This window comes from Triturus cristatus, chromosome 4_2 (genome assembly GCF_964204655.1).
Source record: "Triturus cristatus chromosome 4_2, aTriCri1.1, whole genome shotgun sequence".
Classification (NCBI taxonomy): domain Eukaryota; kingdom Metazoa; phylum Chordata; class Amphibia; order Caudata; family Salamandridae; genus Triturus; species Triturus cristatus.
Genome location: NC_140586.1, coordinates 707846218 through 707869977, shown reverse-complemented (window position 1 = coordinate 707869977; position 23760 = coordinate 707846218). Strand labels below are relative to the sequence as shown.

Below are 23760 nucleotides of genomic sequence, written 5' to 3'. Positions count from 1 at the left end.
CAAGCTCTGCCCCCTCCTACAGCGGTCTTTAACAGCTGCCTGTTGTGGGCTTTTGAAGGCCAGTAACCAGTCCTATGACACAGAAGCACAATAGTATCCTAATTAGCATGCCACATTTCTCACGTCCTTTAGCTTCAATTTACATCCAAAACCTGTCTGATGCTTAGTCTTTCATACTGCGGGCACTGAATGAAGGCATTTGTAAAGCGCTGGCTTTCACTCCAAAGGAGCATCTTGGCGCTAAAAGCGGGTAAGCGGAGTGTGGTCTCTGATGGCGTCGTTATCAGATAAGCAATAAAGCCAGATTGTCTGGTACTGCAAAGATCCAGGTTTTCAATCTTTTCTTAAACATGGACTCCGGCTGTAGGAGTCTCAGTTGAGTGGGTAGATAGTTCCATGCTTTTGTTCCCAGGACTGCCATAGACTTTCCTCCTCTGGACATCAGACGGAAATGGGGGGGGGGGGGTACTAACAGATTCTGTGGAGGATCTCAAGTTGCGTGTAGATACATAAGCTTTTATTCTAATCCTGAGGTATGTGGGGGCCACTTTGTTTTACAGCTCTGAAGATTATTACCAGGATCTTAAAGGGAATCCTCTGGTGTACTGGCAACCAGTGGAGAATTTGGAGGGCCTCGGAGGCAGATGACCCCTTGGTAGTTTCAGTACCATTAGGGCTGCTGCATTTTGAACAGTCGTATCGACAATGGGGTGACCCTGTGTCCCTCAGAACCTGGGTATAAATGATATGAGAAACAATGAACATTTTGAACAGTCTGCAGCTTTTTCAGAGTACTCTTCTTTACTCCTGCATAGAGACTGTTACAATAGTCTAGGCGTGATAAGATCAAGGCCACTGCCACGGTCTTACGCGCTGTAGCTGGAAGGAGGTCACAGAATTGAAGAGTTTTTATCCAATGGAAACAGGCTCCTGCCACCGACAGTGCCTGCTGGTGAAAGGAGAGAAAGGTATCAAATCTAACCCCTAGGTTCTTAACAGTGTCCACTGTATCAGGGGGGGGGGGCTGTATCTGTTGGCCACCACAATTTGGGCGTGACGATGTTAAATTTTCCCAGCAGCATAATCTCCGTCTTTTGGCTGTTGCACTTGAGGTGATTGGCCTTCATCCATTCAAAAACAGCCGAGAGACATTGTTGGAAGTTTTCTTCTGCTGCTGTGGATTCTTTATCCAGGGTTAGAATAAGCTGCATGTCATCAGCGTAAGATACAGTCTCGATGTCAAAAGATGACACCAGGTCTAATAAGGGCACCATGTATATATTAAAAAGAGGCATCCTATCAACATTCTCCTCAAATGGTATGCTTTAGTAATTTTTTTTTCAAAGAGTGGATATAAGTATTCATTGTGTCACTTACAATTACAATTGTGTTACAGCAGAAAACCGTTACAGCAGAAAACCATTTGAAAGTTATTTTTCATCAGCAGTGCAAACTATTCATTCGTAGAGTAACAAGAGAAATAATATCCTAATCAATAATGAGTTCCAGGTGCATTCATCAAGGAAAATTCCAGTTGGTGCACACAGCTCATGCGGATACTGTAACACCTCAGTTGCTAGTTTGCGCTATACAAGTACATACATAAGATGTGCCACCCAAGTGTTGTGGGTGTGCCCCTGCATACCACCGGGGGCAATTCCCCAACTTGAATGAACATTCAGTTGTATTCAATGCAAGTCCAATTCAAGTCGTATGTCTAAAAAAACGTGTCTTTACTCTCCCGCTTGGGGACTTCTGTTCTATCAGAGGGGCATTGGTTTCTTTCAGACCCTTGCCAGAAGCAGGAGGGCTGACAGCAGCAGAGGGGGAGGGTTGCCCTGGCTCACATACAAAGCTGATGCCCTCAGTAACAACACATTTGTCAATGATGTATGCACCAATTTTTCACTATTTAAACACTTCGATATTGGCTGGCTGCTCTTGAGGCCAGATGTTTTCCAAACATGCCTCAGACAAAATAGGCAGCTTTTAATATGGATTCCCTTTCTAAGCTGGTGCAGCCGCTGTTACTGTGGGACTGACCTGTCTTTATTTAGGCTACAAGAAGCTCACTGTGAGATGTGAAGATACAAGTATCAGTAAACTGTGTATGGATTGTGCATCACCAGTTCTTGAACATGTGTGTACATACACTAGGAAAGTTTCACTTTTACTTCCAGGATAGTAACAAGATTCAAATAGAAGAGATTGGAGTGTTACTTCCAATCCCTCATCAATAGCTCTGTTGACTAAGCTTTCATCCACTAAAGTCTATATTCCCAAGAACCCAGATTAATTTAATACTCCGCTGTAGAGACTACCATCACAATATATCACATGGATTATTTTTTTTAAAGCAGTTTGAAATTAAGGATGGAAAGGAAATTGTTTTACAGTAATAAAATGTAGTAAATAAGTAATTATTGTAGTAATTAGGCGTGTGACATACTAAATATCTATAGCTTTTTTTCAAATTAAAGATATTGAATATATACTTAAACAAAGGTGCATGTTCCTTTTGATAAAAATTGTTTTATAGAACTAGGAAGCTACCCACACAATGGTGATCTCTACCTTTGAATTTAAAGTTATGCAAAAAACTGTTTTTCTTCTTAGGCTCTCACTTAATGTGACTTTGGCCAGTCAGGCTATAGAGCAAAATGACTCGGATCTTTCATTAAATTATATTGCCAATTATTTATAACTTCAAAGGTGGCAATTACACTTTAATTTCTGGAATAATGTTATATTTTGGAATAAACTTTCCCAAAACTTCACATCTCAGGCACTGGTGGAATCATTCATATCTTTGCTAGAACTGGGTTCATAACCGCTGTTTTCATGGAAGATCAGGAAAGCTACCGACTTACCACGTGCGGGCAAACTGAGCCAGAGAAAGACGACTGCTGCCTTTGAGGTGGGTGGGAGTAGCGAGTAGGAATCCAGAGAGCAGAAACCAACCATCACAAACTTTTTTTTGAGATCACATTGTAATGAAAAATGATGGGTGATACATGATGGACAGAAAGGGATAGGCATAGGAGTAGTCTCCAATTAGATCCTATCTTGACTCAGTAAAACACCTTGATGGGCCTCAATAGATTCTATATGCCTCTTTGGAAGGAGTTGCCTCTTTCCCTGCTGAAGAATAAGATTTCTCTTTACCTCTTTTCTGACGCTACTTGACTCAGACTCGTTATTGCTGGTAGAGAAACTACCAGCCACATTTCATTACCATGGCTCAGAGTACCTACTTTGCTGCAGTGCCAGCAAATTTCCATTAGGAGGCCCTTTAAATCAAACCTGTACCTGCCTGGTAGTCATGCGTTTTTGGAGCCATATATACAGAGAGGTTTCCTCCTTCTGTCCTTATAGATGTTACGAAGGACATTCGGATAAGATAAACGTTACGAAGGACTTTCAGGCAAGATAAACAGTCCATGAAAATCCCTCAAAGGCTGTGCCAAGGAGGACAAAGTTCATCAGATTCAGTCTTGAAGTTCTGAAAATTATCTAGGTAGTAATGCTACCATTGGCCAAGTACAACTGAGCAGTAATTAAGCACAAAGTGATGAAAAAGGTTTACATTTTTGTCGAGCCATCAGAGGACCTAAAGAAATCAATTACACACAAAGACAACTTGTTAAAAATTATGCCTTCAGAAAATTCAAGCAAGTAAAACTAGCCTAGTTAAACATCACAACCCAAATTTGTGTATTTCTTCTTTACATCATCCGTTGGGCTAGGGAAAGCTAGAAGGAAAACCACACAGTGATTAAAAAAAACACAAAGTAAGGCATCAACAGTGTCCAAAGATCCTGCCTCCTGCACCAGCCAAGTCTTCAGGCCTCTTCTTTTCACAGACTCATACTGCTTGGGGTACTAGGAGTTGAGAAAACCTGTCCAGGAACAACTTTCAGCCCAGTGGATTGACTGTTGTTGGCTCTCAAAGACTAGGTGCAACTGTAATACCTCTTACAGGCCTCCGTCTCTAGCTCGATCCATACTCTTGTGAATCTCACTGACAGTTCCACAAGGGAATTTATTCCTTTTTGTAAGATTTTTGCCATCTTATGTATAACTGGCTGCTTCCTAAGTGAATGCATAAGGTTATTAATTAGTTTCTATTTCATACATTTGTAACTGTTTTATTAAAACGTGCTATGAACCTTTATGTTCTTTATCACTTAACATTTTTGCCTGGTGTGTCCTTAAATACACACATTGCAAGCACATTTCAAAACAGTATTCTTTCTGTTTATGTGCTTGGCCAAGCAACAAAGGATTTCATCAGGGTTTGTGTGTGGTAACTCAATCCAAGAACAAGAAGCCTGTTCTTTCCGGGTCTGTCCCTTTGGAAGAGTGGGGGCTCAGGACACAATCCCACCTCACCAAGAGGTGTGTTAAAATCTGCTGTATCAGCACAGAAAGAGGCAGGCAAGCCTGCATCTGTGGCAGTGCGCATTCAGTAAGTGAAAACTGTTAGTGTGTAGAGTGCCTCTGAAAGGAGCATGTTACACAAAACAAGGCACAACCAATAATCTGCATAGTGTATGATAATTTGAGCAACATACCCAGCACATTCACATACAGACGGATGCTTCATGTTATTTCACCTACTAGTCAGTAATCTTCTATTTCCATGCGTTCACCTTGATAGGTTTAAGGCGCCCATGTACAAACTACCCAATTTCAGCATCTAACAGTAATGGAACCCTGCACACCTGTACCTACTAACTAGTCATTCAAGACAGGTTGCATGATTTCCCATTGTCACTTGTCACACAAATTAATTTGAAATCCAAATGATCAACTAATTAAATAAGGGTTCTAAGTAACACGCATGTAAACAACTCAAGGAATTCAATTTAGAATTATTAATCCAAGAAGTGGCAAGTCACAAACAATCTTATGCAAAGAGGAGAAAGAAAAAATCTCGTTAGGGTCTATAAAACGGTAAACATACAAAAAAACATTAAATGTACCTCATTAGGAACATACTGGTCCACGGCTGTTGCAACAGTAGCACAGCAAATCCAGAGAAGGACAAGCACAGACAGGACAAGTGTGGTGCTCAGAATCCAGCCAGAGTTCCTAAAAGTGCTGAAAGCAAGCAAATACAGTCATAGGATGTAAAGGGTAAATTAATAAAAGTGAGATTAAAAATGGTTGTCAGATGTAGAAAAAAAATACCAAGGATGCTACTGTTCAGTATCCAATTGGTATAATTGCACTCAAAATATATTTCATCATAACAAAAAAATAATTGTGGCAATATCTACATTGTAGTTGTGATTCGGTTTCACCCCTAAACTGCAAAGGCTTTTCCTGCCCCTGTGCTGAACCACTTCATTGATTTTTTTTGTTTTTTGAAATCTTTTTATTTAACAGGCTCATGAAGTGGTACAGAATGAAAAACAAGCACATTCATTCAGATGTTCAAATATATGGTAACACATTACATTGCAAGAGGATCAATACGCTACAATCATCCTAGTCTATATGAGATAGATTACCATATAGTTAGGTCCTGTTTAAATCATGTGGTGCACCTGGCCTCGAGCCTTCCTCAGTCACGAGCCGTCCGTGGCCCCACTGGCTCGCAGGCTGTCGATTCCTCGCCTAGGTTTCTGTATTTCTACCAGGAGGACCATATTTGATCATATTTTTTCTTGCACCTCCTACTGTCGTATATATCCTTCTCCACTTGTTGGCAATAATCGAGGCCGGTCTCCCACTCTGTCACCGTTGGGGGAATATGTGACCTCATCTGCGCGCGATGTTTCATTTTGCCACTCCGACTGCTAAGGCCAGCCAGGTTCTCGTGTGTCTTGGCCAGTTCTCCTCCCCCTGACCATCAGTAAAAGCCACTTGGCATATACGGGCACCTCTCCTTCCGTGATCCTTCACATAATTATTGCCACTCCGTGCCAAATCGATTAATGACTGGGTACTCCCACAGAATATGAAAGAAGGATCCCTCAGTCTGGTAGCCTCTTATACAATGCTAGTACTGTACCTTTCCCCCCCCCCCCCATCTATGTAGCAGGGTGCAGGGGTAGTATGAACAGTGCAGGACCCTGAGCTGAATCAGTCTTTTATTGATGTGTGAAGCACTTCGCACTTAAGCTTTTATAATGTTTTTGCCACAAAAAGTACCAAGGCCAAATATGCACACACCTTCTCCCCCAACATGTTGCAGATTTTAAAAAGTACAGAATGTTTGTAGAATCCCCTGGAGATAGAATCTGTCGGTCTATCTATATATTCCATAGGAATAGAGTTGTTTTGTGTTGCTCCATGAAACATTCCAAAAAGGTGCTCTGTTTTGGCTAATTTGTGCCTGGGCAGTTTTGGGGAGATCTGTCAAGCAGGGGCCTTGAAGAAAGGGGGGGTCCTAAGGGCGGTCCCAAAATGCTAAATCCCCATGCATTTTCTAAAGACTTCTTTAGACAAGGCTAAAGCAAAAAATGCTTAATGGAATGACACCATATTAAGCAGTCAGCTAGATCTTGGTTTGCAGATTGTGCTTTGGTGTAAACCCATTCAGTAGTTTTTGAGGAATGAAGGTTAAAAAAATAATTGTACATCTGAACGGTTGTGCGGGGGGAGTGCCGATTCAAAAATAGTGTGTTCTAATTGGCCCAGGGAGCTTTCTTTCCCTTCGTCCTACAGGAGTCAGACTCCAGCTGGAGCGAGGGCTTTGAATGGCTGCCAGCAATATGAGAACAAGCATTTGCAATGCAATTGGTCTCGCATTTGGGAGAGTTAGAGCTTATTGGCGTAGTAAATGACAATGTCTTCTATCTATGTGTTTTGGTTTGGAGTGGATGCATGTGGAGTGGAGTGGAATTATGTGGGTTGGTATTGTTAGTTGTGTAATTGTGTGGGGTGTAATTGTGTGGTGTGTAATGTATTTGTGTAGTGGAATTATGTAGTCTGGTGAATAGATAAGGGTGAGAGCTTCACGGAATAGAAAGGAAGATAGAGAAAGATAGGTAGTTTGTTTATGAAGTGTTGAATGAACTCACTATAAAGATGCAGAAGGAGTGTGTGAGAAAGAGAAAGCAGGGGAGAGCAGACCACAGACTCAAATAGGGAGTGCCATGTACGCAGAAGACAACCGAAGAGGAGGAGGGGGTGGCTGTGATGGACGGAAACCTTAAAAAAAGGCACGGGAAAAGAAAATGTGCTCGAAGACCTGAAGTGAACCACATGAAAGAGGTGAGAAGAGTGCTTGAGAGTACGAGAGGGAAGAGTGGGAGAGGAACCCAGAGGTGGACCACTGCACAGCACAAGGAGGTACAGGAAGGTAGCATGTGTGAGTTGGCAGCATAGTGAGGAGAAAGGGAGAGCAAGGGAGGGATGAGAAGGGGCAGTGGGATTGCAAGATGTGTGCGTAGTGGCAGTATGAGGGAGAGATGAGCGTGGCAGTGGGTGTGTGAGTGAAAACAGGGTTGGTAGAAGTGCCAGGGAGAGATGGGTTGTATTGGAATTGCTTGCTGTGTAATTGTGTGGTGTGGTGTTGTGTAGTAGAGATTTGGCCCGTTGTGCTGGGGAATTATGTGGATATTAATTAAATGCTATTAAGTGCACTGGAATTATGTTGAGTGAGGTTGTGTGTTATGGAGTTGAGTAGTGGCATGTTGGGGAGTTGAATTATGTGGTGTACGGTTATATTTGGTGGCATGATGTGGAAATCTGGGGTGTGGATTGGAGGTATGTAGAGGTAGGTTGTGTTGTGAAGATGAAATATGTTGTTTGGTGTGGAATTGTGCGGTGTGTGTTGGAAATGTGTGAAGTTGAATTTTGTGACCTTGGACATGTGTGGCGTTGTGTAATTAAGCTTATTGGAATTGTTTTAGGATGTGGAAGGCATTTATGTGGATTGCTGATATGTGGCATAGAGTGGTTTTATGTGGGGTGCATTTAGATTGTATTGAGTAGAGTGTAATGATGTGGTGCGGAGTGGTAATATGTGGAGTGTAATTATGTTGTGTGGTGTAGAATTGTGTGGCATTGGATTGTGTACTGTGTGAAATGGCGTGGGGTGGTTTGGAGTGGTATTAAGTGGTATGGTGTGGAAAAGTATTATATGGTTTGGAATTATGTTGCATGTTGAGAATCTGAATTTATTTTGTGCAATGCCAATAGGTTTTGCATTTGCAAGAGATAGAGCTATTGGTGGTGTAACTGATAATTCAATGTATCCATGTGTTATACAGTGGAGTGGATGTATGTGGGTTCGATTGGAATGGTTAGTTGTGGAATTGTGTGGCGTGGAGATGTGTGGTGTGGAGATGTGTGGTGTGGATGTGTGTAGTGGCATGATGTGCAGTGGAACTATGTGGATAGTAATTCTGTGTTTTTGAATTATGTGGAGTGGGATTGTGTGTTGGAAAGACAGGAAGGACTGGGGAAGTGTTAGTGGAATGGCTAACCCTGCTTGATGTGCAACTCACTGCCAGTGTAATAGTTGAAAACTATGGTGCGTGTCAGTAAAAGTAAAACATTGCATATTACTGTGTTGGATATACTGGGAGGGCTGTGACAGCATTAGTGGCACGGGAAGTCCTGCTTAAAAAAGGAGGGCTACATAATTTGCACATAAATACGTACACAAGCACATATATAAATAACAGTCAGTAACTACCTAGAACATATACAAGTAGACTATTTAGGACATAGCAATAGAACCCACACACATATATTCAACAGACACGGCATAAGACAATCCTTAACTTAAGGGTTACTATGCTTTTTGGCTGCAGTTGAGGTAATGGGACTGGACTCCATAGATAACATGTCTATAACGGAAACTTCTGGCTCCCCTCACTCACAGCAGTGTTCAATGCTATTAGCATTACGGGCCCTCCTTTGTCTTGGAAACAGTCGATCATCGTACCGATTTATAATAAAGGAGATGGCTCTGATCCTGCAAATTATTGGGCAATAGGGCAAATTGATAGTACGGCCAAGTTAATGGGTCGTCTATTATTAAACAGAATGGAAGACTGGGCAGCTGAGAAGGGGATACTTGCGAATGTACAATATGGGTTCAGGAAAGGCAGTGGGACTGTGGACCAATGTCTGAACTTGGCCTTTCTAGCAGCAAAGTATACACAGGCCAAGTAAGAGAATCTCTAAATGGCATTCATGGGCCTCTCACCGCTTTCGATTGTTTCAACCATAACAAGCTGTGGCACATTGTGGAGAAAATGGGGGTGGAGGCACCAATAATTTTTTTTATTAGACAGCTGTATGCTGGTGCTACCGCAACGGTTCGCCATGGTAGGTATGGTGAATGTACCAGACCCTTTAATATTACAAATGGCGTAAAGCAGGGCTGTGTGCTCGTGCCCTTCCTGTTTATACTGTACCGTAATAAATTAAATGACCACCTAGTAGAAAAGGTAATAGAAACCCCGAAAGCAAGTGCTACCCCATTACCCATTTGGCTCTACGCAGATGATGCGGTTCTTTTGGCAAAAACACCTTTAGCCCTACAAAATTGCATCACCAATAATGCGTCTTTTATGAAAAACCTTGATCTACATGTCAACAAAACGAAGTCCTTGGTAATGTGTGTTGGAAGAAGTAAAAATAAAGGAATGTATGCCATTGAAGATAGAAAAGTTGACGACGTACATAATTTTTCATATTTAGGCATTTTCTTTGACACCAATTTAAACTGGAAAATGGTGACTTCAAGGGTAACTCAGATGAACAAAAGTATAGCCGCAATGTTTAGGTTTGTGACGAATTTGGGCAATAAACCAATACCAGAGATCGTTAAAATGTATCTGGCAAAAATGTTTGGGGCAACGTACGGGGCAGCAATATGTGACACGGCGGATGTCGATAAACCTCCAAAAAAAGAGGACGGGTGTGCTAAGGAGGTTATTGTCCTTTCCAAAGGCTTTCACAAATGAGATTACTCATAAAGAACTAGGCCTACCCTACATCACTGATACAATCAAACTGGCCCCTTTGTTGCTCTGGTTGTCAATATGGAAACGAAAGGTGATACCAACAAATCAATGCATCTTAAATGATATGAAACTGGGTTACGGATATAAAATTTCATGGTTAGATTATGTAAGGAGCACTCTTAATAATTGGGGCTAGTGGTCCCCTATGAGCCCCTAGCTTCTGTTAAGAGTCTCCAAGATGGATGCTGCATTAATTTAGAGCCCACAAATCAAGTGGAATCATTTAATACCTGTTGCAATTTACCTCAATTTAATATACGAAATAAGAGCAGGACAAGTAATTAGTCTATATAATAAGTACTGCAGCATTAGTTTGACATATCCAATCCAGTGTTAGCTCAGATAAACATTTCATGGATTTTATCTCCGGACTGGCAAGCACATCTTGACGGCCAGGAATGTTATTTAGTTAAATAACTGTAAAGGCAGTCAATCGGGGGTGGGGAGGGGGGCAGCTCAGTTTAATTAGGCAGCTCTGTAGAAATCTATCCATGGGCTGGAGGCCGTGGACTAGAAACAGGAGGAGACCAACAGAAGAACCCCTGGATCGAGGGAGCTCCCATTTACTCTGGCGTCGTACCGGCTGCAGGTGTGTGGGAGCAGTATAGGGGGGTTAGGAGAGCAACCATTTATCTGTATTCTAAATAAAAATCGTGTTCACTTTCTGGATGAAACTAAAGTGCACACGATCTAGGAGAGGAAACTCAGGAAGTGATATCACTGCCTGTTAACGTGCCGCTATTGCTGGACGTTGGAATCCAGCGTTGGAGCTGTCCACAGCCCAGCTCATTAACCCTACGTGCGTGGTGGGGTGGGGGCGTGGGGGGGGGAGAAGAGTTAGACAAAAGGATGCAATTAATTAACAAACCGAAGTGCACACTATCTAGGAGCAGAAACAAAGGAAGCAGTAAAAATGTACTAGGAAGGGAAATGCACGAACGTGCGTGAATACAAGCCTGAGGCAGACCCAAACAAAACTAGGAGGGTGAATGCTGAAATAAAACTTAAGCAGCTACGTCTGAGCACCCCCAGTGTAACCGAGGTTGAAAACATAATGAAATAGTATCCCCACAAGCAGATCAACAGAACAAAGAGTGATGATATTGTAGGAAAAAGGAGGGACAAAGAGGCAGGACTGGCCACTAGTAAGCAAGGATTTTTAAAGGACATTGAAACAAACGAATGAGAAGCAAGGAATGGCATTCGGCCCACAGAAATAGATGTATACTAAAGTATACAAGAGGTCATACGCTTACGCTAGACCTAAAAATGTTGCTGGCATCCATTACAGGACTCAGACCTCTGTCCTGAAGTTAAAAAAAAATAATAAAAGGAGACTCCCAAGGGTGCGAAAAAAAAGAAAATGGTGGCTGGTCCACATTAATTAGTTAAAGGCCCTAGGAAGATAACCCATCCACGGGGTTGGATTTCCTTAAACACCTCCGGAGCTCCACAGGCCCCGGGGACTCCATCCCAAGGGCTGATTTCTTTAACAAAGGGGAGGGGGGCTGCGAGCCCCCTTCTCAGAGCCTCTAAAGGTCATGAGGAGCACACCCTAGGGGCCGAAATTACTGTAAATTGGAAGGGGCCAGTGCAAACCCCCTCCCCGAGCCATTAATGGCCCTGGGCACCCCATCCCCCGGGGTGGTGTTAGGCGCTCCGTCCCGGGTGCCCACCCCAGGGACATAGCGTTTTCCCTGCCCACACTGGCGTGGGCAGGGAAACCTGTGATTGCCCAGGCTTGCTGGGAGCATTTTTTCATTTCCCGGCAAGCAGGAGCAAATACAAGCTGGCAGGAACTATTAAAATGCTCCAAACCACCGCTGTAAGTGGACCTTTGATCTGTTTTCCTATCGACACTGAAGTGGGCACGAAAACAGATGAAAATATTGCCCCCCGCCGGGAGGGAGCAGCATTAGGAGCCGCTTCCTGTGGGAGAGAGAAATGCCTCCTCCAGCTGCATACAGAGCTGGCTAGGGCTGCGAGCGCCCACTTTCAGGTGTTCCAGGCTCCTGGGGATAGGGGAATCAGAAACTGCTCGGGAAGAGGGGCAACATGGCCCCCTCTCCTTTAATGCAAAAGCAAACAGCCCTGGGAGATGGAAGTCGCCAAGGGAGGGGGGCCGCGCCGCCCTCCTTCCTTTTAAACATATGTATGGCCCTGGGGATCGGGTCCCCAGATCCCTAAGAAACTGGAGGGAGAGGGGAGGCAAGTGGCCCCCCCTCCCCTTTAATGGAGAGGAAAAAACAACAAAAAAAAAAAAGACCTGGGTGATGGGATCCCCAGGGCCTAAAGCAACTTGGTGTAGGGGGCCATGCTGCCCCTCCTTTTAACATATGTACGACCCTGGGAGACAGGGTCCCCACTGCATAACATGGCTCGCAGAGGGGGGCCATGCCGCCCCCCCCCTACCCTTTCAAACATATATGTACCACCCTGGAAGATGGAGTTGTCGCTGCCAAAGTAGGCTCAGGGGAGGGGACGAGTGGTCTCCCTCCCCTTCAATAAATAAATAATTTAAAAAGGCCCTGGGGAGGAGGTTCCCCTTGCCATTCAAGGCAAGGGGGGGGGGGGGCATGCCGCCGCCTCTGCCCGTTCAAACATATGTACCGCCCTGGGGATGGCGTCCCCATGCCCCCTCAGTTCCTATTAAAAGAAAAAGGCCCTGGGAGAATGGGCTACCAAGTGCCTAATCAGGCTCGGGTGGGGTTGCTTGGGCTGTCCCTCTTAAAAAACATCAGGCCCTGAGGTCCCCAGGACCTATGGGCTCAATTAGGCTTGGAGACGGGGAGGACACATGGCCGCCCCAAAACATAAGGCCCTGTGGCCAACCCTTTGGCAGTGCACAACAGGGGTTTGCTTTATCTATGATAATAAAATATTACTTTACATTGTAAAAACTCTAGAAATTCTCAACAAAAAACAAAGGCTAAAGTAACGTTACAGATAGGTGCATTTTTCAGCGACAATGTTTTGAACTAAAAAAAAAAAAAAAAAAAAAAAAAAACAGAAAATTCACTGGTCATAGATAGCAGAGCTAACTATACCTTGCACCCCCACCATGTACTACTTATGGCCTCACATATTAGATCACTCATATGTTTGATGACATCATCCGAGCTTCTTTTGAACAAATTGCTCTATGAACGGGTAAAGCTTTAGAGCTCTGGATGCAAGTACAAAATCGCTCAGAGGAATAAGAGGTATCCTTATTGCCAGCACAGATATTACTCCCTTAGGTGTTGAAATCATGGAGTATGCGCCACATTGATCATCTACTATAGACTTCATGGGTAGCCTTATTCACATCAACAATCAACCACAGTTGTCTGATAGCTCTTCCCTAGCCTTCATTAACATTGAGCACTCGTCTTCTGGTTTCCTGTTCATGAATCAACGTAGCCAGCTATGTTTCATTCTATACAGCGAAAGACATGTGAGTGTTAAGCTGTGTTTTTTTTATTGTTATTCCATTTTCATATCCCTCTGTTATTAGATAAAGAGGGGTTTCTGGAACCCGATCTCCTGGCTCATTCCCTTTGACATTTTCAGTATTTACAGTACTTTGTATTGTTAATATAAAAATTGATGATTATATTTTATATGTACACTGCAACCTTTCCTTGGCTAACTGAGAAGTAGCTCCCTGTTCATTACAATTTTACAATTATGTACATGTGCAAACATTGAATGTTATATTGCCTATAAAACCAAATAGAAATATGTTTAAAAAACAATCAACCACAGAAAAATGGGAAACAGTCATTGCATACAGTGTTCAATCTGTATAAAACTGTTAAGAGAAAGCCAAGTTCTTAAAAATACTGAATGACTATTCCAAAAGGAATGCCCTAGTACGGACAGGTTTTATCTGTAACAAACCCCTGACAGTCATCTAACCTACGAGATATGAAGTTGATATGAGTAAAGAAGTGCGTACTGTAAACAGTATTGACTGTATGGAAAGAGTTTACCCTGTACCATACGGTTTGCAGACAGTGAAACTCATGAGATACACTACAGAGCACTAAAAATATCTTCTAAGAACAGTGTACAGTCGATGCAACACTTGCCAAAAAAGACACTATTTGCTAAAAATAAGCAACGCCTCTAGTTGCTAAAGATTATACTTGGGGTTCCCAGTTTTATGGTGTTTTATTTTTTTGACATTTCCGTTTTTTGCTAATTTTATCTGTATTTATCCATATTTATTTCGGGTTTTATGGAAAAATGAAGCTGAACTAAGTATATAGTTCCACATTTATTTAACTGATAAATATGCACTCATGCTTGCCTGCCAAGTTTCAATGCTGTGAACACCCGCATAAGATAAATCAATGCACTTATATAAAAATATGCAAATTAAAACATTAACCTCGTCATATCTACTGCTGTTAAAGCCAGTTTACTAAAATTCCTTTCTTTAACCCCTATACCCATCAATCCACACAGCTATTGGCCAGGCAGTCATGGCAGACAGTATTTAGAATTACTTAAAAAGCAACCAAATTTCTGTTTTTATCCACATTTAAAAATAAATACAGGCAAGAAAATAAATGTTTTCTGTCTGTATATATCTTTAAAAATCAGTAAAAAAGAAACCGGGGAGCCTTAATTTTACTACATGCAGCCTTCATAGGATGGTGAACACGTTACAGATAGTCTATCTTCTGAAGAAAAATAAGCACATGTACATAGCCTAATACCTGGTGGACACAATCTTCTATGTTAAGTAGAAATTGTCATGCTGAGACTATTCTGTTTAATAACTCAAGGCTGCTTACAATACTTAGTATGTAGAACGCAGAATCTTTGCCCTGCTGGAAGCTTTTTCTGCTGTACCAATAAAACTTTTGTGAACATAATGAACACAAATCCTCAATTGTCACCTACGCACAGAATTCTAGACTGGAGGCGAGGATTATGACTTCTTTCTTCACTTTATTTGGAAAAGCAGCGTCAAGGTTAACAAAGACTACGTTTCCCATGAACCAGAGGGAAAGGTAGCAAAAAACAAACATGGTAACAGCCAATCCCATTAGGGAACCAGTGTTCAGTCAGGGGCTTCCCAGTCCAACATAGTCCTTTGCTAGTGTCCCCTTTTCCTTCGCTGCTACGCAGCCAGATAAGTGCTCTTCAGTTTAACTGTTTAGTGCTTCGTTAATGCATTTATTCCTATTCATAGATGGATTGTATGTTCATATGCTAATTTGTATTGTAGTTGCGAACGCGCTGTCATATTTCGCTTCTGCTATTGTATACCTTGTTATTTGCTGTGCGCGCCGCGGTCTTATTTCGGTGTTACCGTGTTCTCACTTTGTACAGCGCATGGGCTGCACTTCATAAATCCTGTGGTTTTCAGCGCCGCGGGAATAGGTTTCCCATCCCTACGCGGCGTTCTGCTGGCCTGTGCTCTGCAGACATCCCACTTCAGGGAGGCGGTGCGGGTGCGTCGCGTTGTTTGACCTTCCCTCAGGAATTTAAACATAGCGCGCACTCCCTCATCAGAGCCTCTGGTCTGAGGGGGAAGCCCGGCACGTGTCTGTAGGCGGTAGCGGTCCTAATTACTCATGCCGACCGACTTTTGCGCACTAACGCTCTGTTCCCTGCCCGATTTCAAATGGGAACAAGAGTCAGTATTTGCTTGCATTGAACGCCTAGCTGTGGTCCAGTATTGGCCAATAGGCCTCGCAGGCAACACAACCTAGACCAGTTCCCAATTCCCTAACAGTTGGGCGACTCCTTACTGATACCATAGTTGTCTGGCTCCTTACTGATATTGCTTTGTTTGCCAGCAGTTTCTTGTCCCCTGGGGCTAGAACCCCGTGAAATTGCGGTTTTACCCGCCCATACTTTCGGCTGCCACTCAGCCCCAAAATCTTAGGCCTTCACCAACGGCCTGGTGGGTTTCCACCCTTATATAATATTTTTCTCCTTGTGCTCCACGGTACCCCAACACTATGGAGTATTATGATGATTTTCAAGAGGAGGAAGACACCCTCGCAGACATGCCTGGGGAGGCCATCACTCCTTTGGAGGGCAGGCTTTCCTGCCAGATCAATCAGGCGTTTGAGCGGTTTGCAGAGCGACTTGCTGTCCCCCCAGCCCTGGCCCCCTCGGGCCAAGATAACCTTGCTCCCCGCCACCTGAGCGCCCCTGTGAACCAGGGGTGGATGTGGACGCTTTTGAGCGTTTGAAGCAGGCTTTTTTTATCGATAGCCAACCAGCGCTGCCTCCAGGGGACCCCCCCACCTCCCCTGCCGTCTACCGACCAGGGCACAGCTGGAGACCCCGACTCCGATCCAGGTCCTTCGAGACCCTGACTTCCCTCCCGCCCTTTCCAAACTCGCCAGGGCACCTCTGACATGCTCTATCCCAACAACATTGTCCACCCACGTTCCTCGGAGAGGGCCCTGGACGATACGGTCGCTATGTACGTAGCTAGGCCCATCTGACGGGGGGAGGGGGGGCCAGGGGGGGGGCGTTTGGCGAGCCATTCGTGAAGGAGCTCGGCAAATTTGTTAATACCTTCAAGTCGTTGGACAAGGCCCAGTTCACAATTAAGGTTTTACTGCGTTTTTGAGGGGCCGGCCAAAGCAGGATCAGCTCGGCTGGTCGTCAACCCAATCAGACCACCCTGAGAGGCTCCGGACAATAGCAGAACCAGTCCCAATTCGGGAACTTTTATCCCACAGGAGGACGCCGCGTAAAAGGGAAAGGCTTCAGCGGAGGAGCTTCTACTTCAAATCTCGGACCACTAACAAAAATAGGGGGGCGGTTGGCAGGTTGTTACCAGGCTTGGTTGTCCATCACACACGATGCCTGGGTGCCTCAAACAGTGCGGGGTTTCAGATAAGAGTTTGTAGGGAACCCGGTTCAGAGATCCCACCCCCGGCCCATTCAATTTTCCCCACAAGACGCAGCCCTGGTGGACGAGGAAGTTGCATCCCTTCTCCGCACGGACGTCATCTCCTTACTTCTCTCCATCCCAGGGGTTTTTTAAGCAATGTTTTCTTGGTGGACAAAACCGACAGCGGCAAGAGGCCGGTCATAAATTTGGGCGAATTCAACTAATGGCTGATTTATCGCCCTTTCAAAATCGAGGGGGTTCATCTTCTACGGGACGCGTTACGTCCTCACGATTGGATGGTTTGCTTGGACCTAAAGGACGCCTACTTGGTGATCCCGGTTTTCCCCCTCACCTGCGGTTCCTGCAGTTTGCCTGGCGTCACCTCATTTACAAGTTCATGGCCCTTCCTTTTGGGCGCTCTTCATCTCCCCGTTTCACCAAGGTCCTCAAGCCGGTGGTGGAGTTCCTGAGAGCTCAGGGGTCAGGATGATTGTGTATCTAGACGACCTTCTCCTGATGGCTTCCTGCCCCCATCAACTGACAACTCATCTGTAGATGGCAGTGACTCTGCTCCAGGACCTCGGCTTTGTGATCAACGAGCAGAAATCACAAACAAACCAGCTCAGTCCATTACCTTCTTGGAGTTCGACAGACTCCACAACATCCAGCCAGGAAGGTCACGCTTACACGACATGGACCATACCCGAGAAGCGACGTGCTGGCGCGGATGTGGCCAAGTGGGCAGGCTAGTGCATCTACTCTGGGAGTGCGCACACATTCAACCATACTGGACACAGGTGTTGGATGAGGTGGATAAGCACTTCGAGACGGAGATACCACGCTTTCCGGCATACGTCCTATTGTGTCTTCCTAATCCCTTGACCTACCCATTGAAATCTCGTAGAGGGCGGCAGATCGCCATAGCATTGGGGTCTGCGACACAAAACATTTTAACACATTGGCGCACCCACACGCCCCCAGCCTTCACAGGCTGGTTATATCGCCTGTGGTATGTGTTGGGGATGGAGAAGCTGGCGCTCACCATGGCAGGGGAGGGAACTAAATACGGGGAGCTTTGGCGACCATTTCTGTCGATGTTGGCCACTGAATTTCGAGAAGCCACATGCCCCAGATATTTAAGACTGCTACGGCTCGCGGAGGTGGATCAGGCTGGGGGTTAGAGGCATGGTCAGGGGGCCCATATATAGCTTAGAGGGGAGACGCGGGCGGGGCGGGGGGATGTTTTATTGCTTATTTTTGTATATTATTGCCCTGCGGGCTATGTACAGTTAAGACATATATACAGTCGCCACCCTCGGTGGTATTCATATCGCATCACGTGTTTCTTGGTTTTGTAAATTTAATAAAAATATTTAAACCATAAAGGCAGGGTTGCACAGTATCCACGTGCCATATAGATTAATGTGGGGAACTTTATCCTGAGACAACCAATATATTTCGGTCAAGCTGGTCAAAGCTTTCGAGGTGGAGTTCTTTGTGAGATCAAACTGTTGTATCATAACTGTTGAGCGTAGGTGGCGACTTTGAGAGACAATTGCATCCTTCCAAGGACTGGGTGCCACAGTATCTCTATGGGAGCCTGCGAACTTAAAGATATGGTATGATAGACAAACAATTTAGTGCCAGGATCTGAACAAAGCGAATGAACTGCTGAACCAGTGGGGGGTTCTTGTGCTAGTTGATCAATGATTTTCATTTGCTGCAATTTTTAGGCTCAATTGATCCCTGGCATAGTGTGACCTACTGGGGTAAAGACGGAAAGGAAAATGCTACTTACCAGTATGCATCTGTTCTTGGCATGTAGAGCTGCAGATCCACACACCAAGCATAGATCGCCATCTGGTGTTGGGTCCGGATGTTTGCACTTGTTTTGTCTTGGAAAAGTCTTTGGAAGTCACGAGATAGGAGACTCTTCCTTTGGATGATTGTGCGCATGGGCATCAGCTCCATCTTCAGATTGTTTTTTGCCAGCAGGGAGATGGAGTTTTGTGAGACACTCCAAAGATGCCCATGTATGCTGTATCTAAATAAGATAATACTGGAACAGATAAAGGTAGGTGGGTGGGCGTGTGTGGATCTGCAGCTATACATGCCAAGAACAGATGCATACTGGTAAGTAGCATTTTCCGTTCGAGGCATATGAGCTGCAGATCACACACTTAGCATAGAATGTATAGCAGTACCCATCCTTAGCGGCGACCACCAGTATCTGTTGAGATGGTTTGAAATAATGTTTTGAGTACAGCCTGGCCCACACTAGCTTTCTGTTTTGTTTGCACATCTACACAATAGTGCTTTGTGAATGTGTGCGGTGTAGACCATGTAGCTGCTTTGCAGATGTCATGTAAGGGAATGTTCCCTAAAAATGCCATTGAAGCCCCTATCTTTCAGGTAGACTGGGCTTTAGGGGGAACTGACAATGTTAGTTTTGCTTTGCGATAGCAAATCTGTATGCATTTGACAATCCACCTTGCTATCCCAGCTTTTGATATGGGGTTGCCTTTATGTGGTGGTGAGAAGGATACGAAAAGCTGTTTTGTCTTGCGAAAAGGTTTTGTTCTTTGAATGTAATAAAGCAGGCTCCCTTGACATCTAGAGTGTGGAGAGCTCTTTCTGCGACTGTTTGAGGTTGCGAGAAGAACACTGGCAACTCTACAGACTGATTGAGGTGGAAGGGAGAAATAACGTTGGGGAGGAATTTAGGATTAGTTCGTAGAACAACCTTATTATGATGTATTTGTAAGGTTCCTGAATGGTTAGTGCTTGGAGCTCACTAACTCTAAGAGAAGTGATGGCTACTAAAAAAGCAACCTTCCATGTTAAAAACTGTAGCTCACATTTATGTAGAGGTTCAAAGGGAGGACCCATTAGTCTTGTGAGAACGATGTTTAAATTCCACACAGGTGAGGGTGGTCCTCTGGGAGGAATTATTCTTTTGCTTCCATAAATGCTTTGATGGCAGGTACTCTGAAAAGTGATAAGTGTTGCCTATTTTGTAAATAGGTCGCTATGGCAGCGAGGTGCAACCTAATAGATGTATAAGCCAAGTTACACCTTTTGAGATGTAGTAGGTAACCTAGGATGTGCTTGATAGACACATCTAGAGGATTAATGGTGTTATGACAATTTAGAACAAATCTTTTCCACTTGGCTGCATAGCAGGCCCTAGTGGTAGGACGTCTAGCCTCCTTAACGTTCATACAGTCAGGGGGAAGGTTGAGGTAACCAAATTCTAAGACCTCAGGAGCCAGATCGCAAGGTTGAGCTGAGCTGGGTCCAGGTGTCTGATCTCTCCATGGTTCTGGGTTAAGAGGTGAGGGGAGAGGTGCAGTTTTTGGTGCGGAACCACAGAGTTCCAGTAATGTGGTGTACCATAGTTGTCTGGCCCAAGTTGGAGCAACTAGAATGAGAGTCAGTGAGTGTTGCTGTAGCTTTCGCACCACCAATGGAATGAGTGGGAGAGGCAGAAAAGCGTACGCAAATCTGCCTGACCAATTTATCCATATTGCATTGCCTTTGGACAATGGGTGTGGGAATCTGGTGGCGAAGCTTGGGCATTTGGCGTTTGTTTGTGACGAAGAGGTCTGTGTGGTTGGCCCCATATTTGAAAAAATGGTTGAAGAACTTGCAGATGAAGTTCTCACTCGTGAATCTGTTGCATTTGACGGCTTAGCAGATCGGCTATGTTGTTTTGGACACCCGGGACATGTTGGGCTAGGAGAAAAATGTTCTGCGGTACAGCCCATCTCCATATGCTTTGTGCTAGATGAGAGAGCTGTAGAGAATGTGTCCCGCCTTGGTTCTGTATGTAATACATGGCTGTCATGTTGTCCGTGCAGACTAGGAAAGCCTTGCCGGATATTTGCTTTTGGAATGCCTTTAGGGCTAGGAATATGGCTAGTAACTCCAGGTGGTTGATGTGGAGTAATTTCTGTTGAGGAGTCCACCTGCCCTGCATGGTGTGATGTAAAAGAGGAGCTCCCCAGCCAGAGAGCGATGTGTCCGCTGTCAGGACAAATTGTGGAACTGGCTCTAGGAACGGTTGCCCTTTGGAAAGGTTTTTGGTGTTCCACCACTGCAGAGAGCGGTGAGTCCGACAGTCTACCAACACCAGATCTGTTAACTGACCTTGAGCCTGGTTCCATTGGCGTGCTAGGCACTCTTGGAGAGGATGCATCTGGAGTCTTGCGTGAGGCACTATGGATATGCAAGAGGCCATCATCCCTATGAGTTGCATGAACACTCGAGCTAGAAGAGAGTGTTGAGGCTGAAACTTGGTTATGAGGGCTTGTATGCTGGCTATCCTGGCTGGGCTGGGATAAGAGAGCACTTTTGAGGTGTCTATTGTGGCCCCTAGGTACTGTTGTAGCCCCTAGGTACTGTTGTATGTGGGACAGTTGTAGATGAGACTTTGCGTGGTTTACTGTGAACCCCAAGTTGTGGAGTAGTTGATTAGTGGCGTGAGTGTGTTGTACACACTGACAGTATGAGCTGGCTTTTATGAGCCAGTCTAGATATGGGAAGACGTGAATGTGCTGTCTTCTTAGATGGGCTGCCACTACCGCCAGGCACTTGGTGAATACCCGGTGTGCTGTGGTGACTCCAAAAGGGAGTACCGTGAATTGGTAGTGTTGACCGTCCACTACGAACGTGAGATATTTCCTGTAAGATGTGTGAATGGGAGTGTGGAAGTAGGCGTCTTTGAGATCTAGAGTGGCAAGGAAATCGCCTTGTGAAAGAAAATAAGGACCTGCTGAAGAGTAACCATATGAAAATGGTCTGACTGTATGTAGAGGTGTAGGGATCTGAGGTCCAGAATAGGTCTCAGAGAGTCGCCCTTTTTGGTATGAGAAAATACAGAGTAAACTCCTGTGTTTTGTTGGTGCAGGGGATCTGGTTCTATTGCACTTTGTTGTAGGAGGGAGAGGACTTCCAGCTTGAGCAGTGATAAATGTTCTAACGATATTGGGCGCTGTTTGGTTGGTATGTGGTGGGGGGGGGGGGGAGGGGTAGAGGTGAGTTCTAGACAGTAGCCCGATTGAATGATTTGTCTCACCCACCTGTCTGTGGTGATGTTGGTCCAAACAGGCAGGAACTGTTGTAATCTTCCCCCGACTGGAGTGGAATGGGCCGGTGTGGGGAGGGGGGGGGGGGGGGGGGGTTCGGGGGTACGAAGGGAAGTCACTGGGTAGGGATGGAGGCAGAGCTGGTGTTGTTGATCTTGCCTCTACCTTTGTTATTGTTGCCTCTGTAGCCTCCTCTCTGGTTACCTCTGGTGAATGTAGACTGAGTGGGAGTCTTAAGTGGTGGAGGGGTTGTCAGAGGAGTAGCCTCTGGAGGTGCCCTTGTAAGAGGGACGACAAAAGGAACGTCTGGGAGCTTGCGATTGCAAGGCTCCCATTGATTTAGCTGTGTCCGTGTCCTTCATCTTTTCAAGGGATGAATCAACATTAGGGCCAAATAAGTGTTTCTAATTGAATGGTTGGTTTAGGATGGAACTTTGTACTTCAGGTTTGAAACCTGAAATGCGTAGCCAGGCACGTTGCCGCAGAAGAACAATTGTGTTGACAGCTCTGGAGGTGGTATCTGCCACGTCCAGCGCGCAACGAATGGAGGTGTTGGTGAGGAGTTTCCTCTCTTGTATAAGGCGATTAGCTTTTTCCTTATATTTGTCTGGGAGTTGTTGCAATAGGGTTTCAAGTTGGTCGTAATGTGCCCTATCGTACCTATCTAACAGTGCTTGAGTGTTGGCGATACACCATAGGTTAGCTCCCTGTGAAGCGGTTCTTTTGCCAGAAGTGTCTAAGAGTTTGGACTTTTTATCGGGGGTGGAGCATCCCCTGATGTTTGAGAGTTGGCAGTCTTTCTAGCATTGGAGACTACAAGAGAGTCTAGTGGTACGGGTCCCTTCATGTACGCTGGATCTACTGGGGCAGCCTTGTATTTCTCGATCTTGGGGTTTATAACCCTAGCCCTCACAGGATCTTTAAATACCTCAGCTGCATGCTTGGTAACTCCTTTTAGCCTGGGCAGAATAGTGATGTACCTTTGTGGGTTATCAAAGGTGTCCATAAGGAAATCCTCTTCCACAGGGTCAGTATGTAAGTCAAACCTGTGGTATTGGGCAGTTCTGTGTAGAAGCTGATGGAAACCCATTGTGTCCTCCGGAGGGGAAGGCCTGGAGGGGTAGATGTCATCCTGTGGAACATTAGGAACATCTGGCGTACTATAATCGTCCCAGGGGTCGGGGGAAGAAGGTGGATCCCCCCCCCCCTAGTGGCTCATCATCCGCACCCCTTCCTGTGTCAGAGGTGTCCTCATCATCCATTGGTGGAGGAGATGGTGTAGGAGAATGGTGTGGTGGGGATGGTGGGGGAGGTGGTGGAGAAGGGACCCCGAGGGGAGAAGTGGCAATGTCCCATCTTTTAGGTGGTGGAGCCGATACAGGCGTATCCAATGGTCTCTTCTTTGTACTTAAAGTCAGCTGACCAGTTTTAGGGTCTTTTAGAAGAGTTTTCTGCTTAGAGTCTGGTTTAAATAGCTCTTCTGATAGAGGTTGGTCTTTCGGCGCCGATCGTTTCGGTTGGGAAGACTTGCGCGGCATCGACTCTGGAACGGTTTTGTGCTCCTTTGGCTTAGAACTGTGATGTTTTACAGTCTCTGTGGCCGCTTGTGGAACCGGGTGATTTTTCGGATACGAGACTTTTTTCGGCTCCAAAGGGTGTGAATCGGAAGCTTTAGGGATCGGTTTTTTGCTAGGCTCAGAGTGTTTTTTTTTCGGAGTCGATTGGGCAGTGCCTGTAGATTTCGGTGCAGAGTTTTTGGATGTGGAGGCAGCGATCGGCACAGAGGAGGAGGGCGGTTTCTTTTTCAGTGCCGGTGTCCGCTCGGTACCGA

At 45.1% G+C, this 23760-nt stretch overlaps 1 protein-coding gene across 2 annotated transcripts in view; it reads right to left on the bottom strand.

Moving 5' to 3' along the window:
* Positions 1-23760, bottom strand: part of TMEM59 (transmembrane protein 59) — a 141280-nt gene that overhangs the window by 15075 nt on the left and 102445 nt on the right. For both annotated transcript variants that reach the window (XM_085602573.1, XM_085602577.1), the window contains one exon: positions 4986-5103. In XM_085602573.1, the coding sequence (XP_085458699.1) occupies positions 4986-5103 (118 nt within the window). The remainder of the gene's footprint in view (positions 1-4985; positions 5104-23760) is intronic.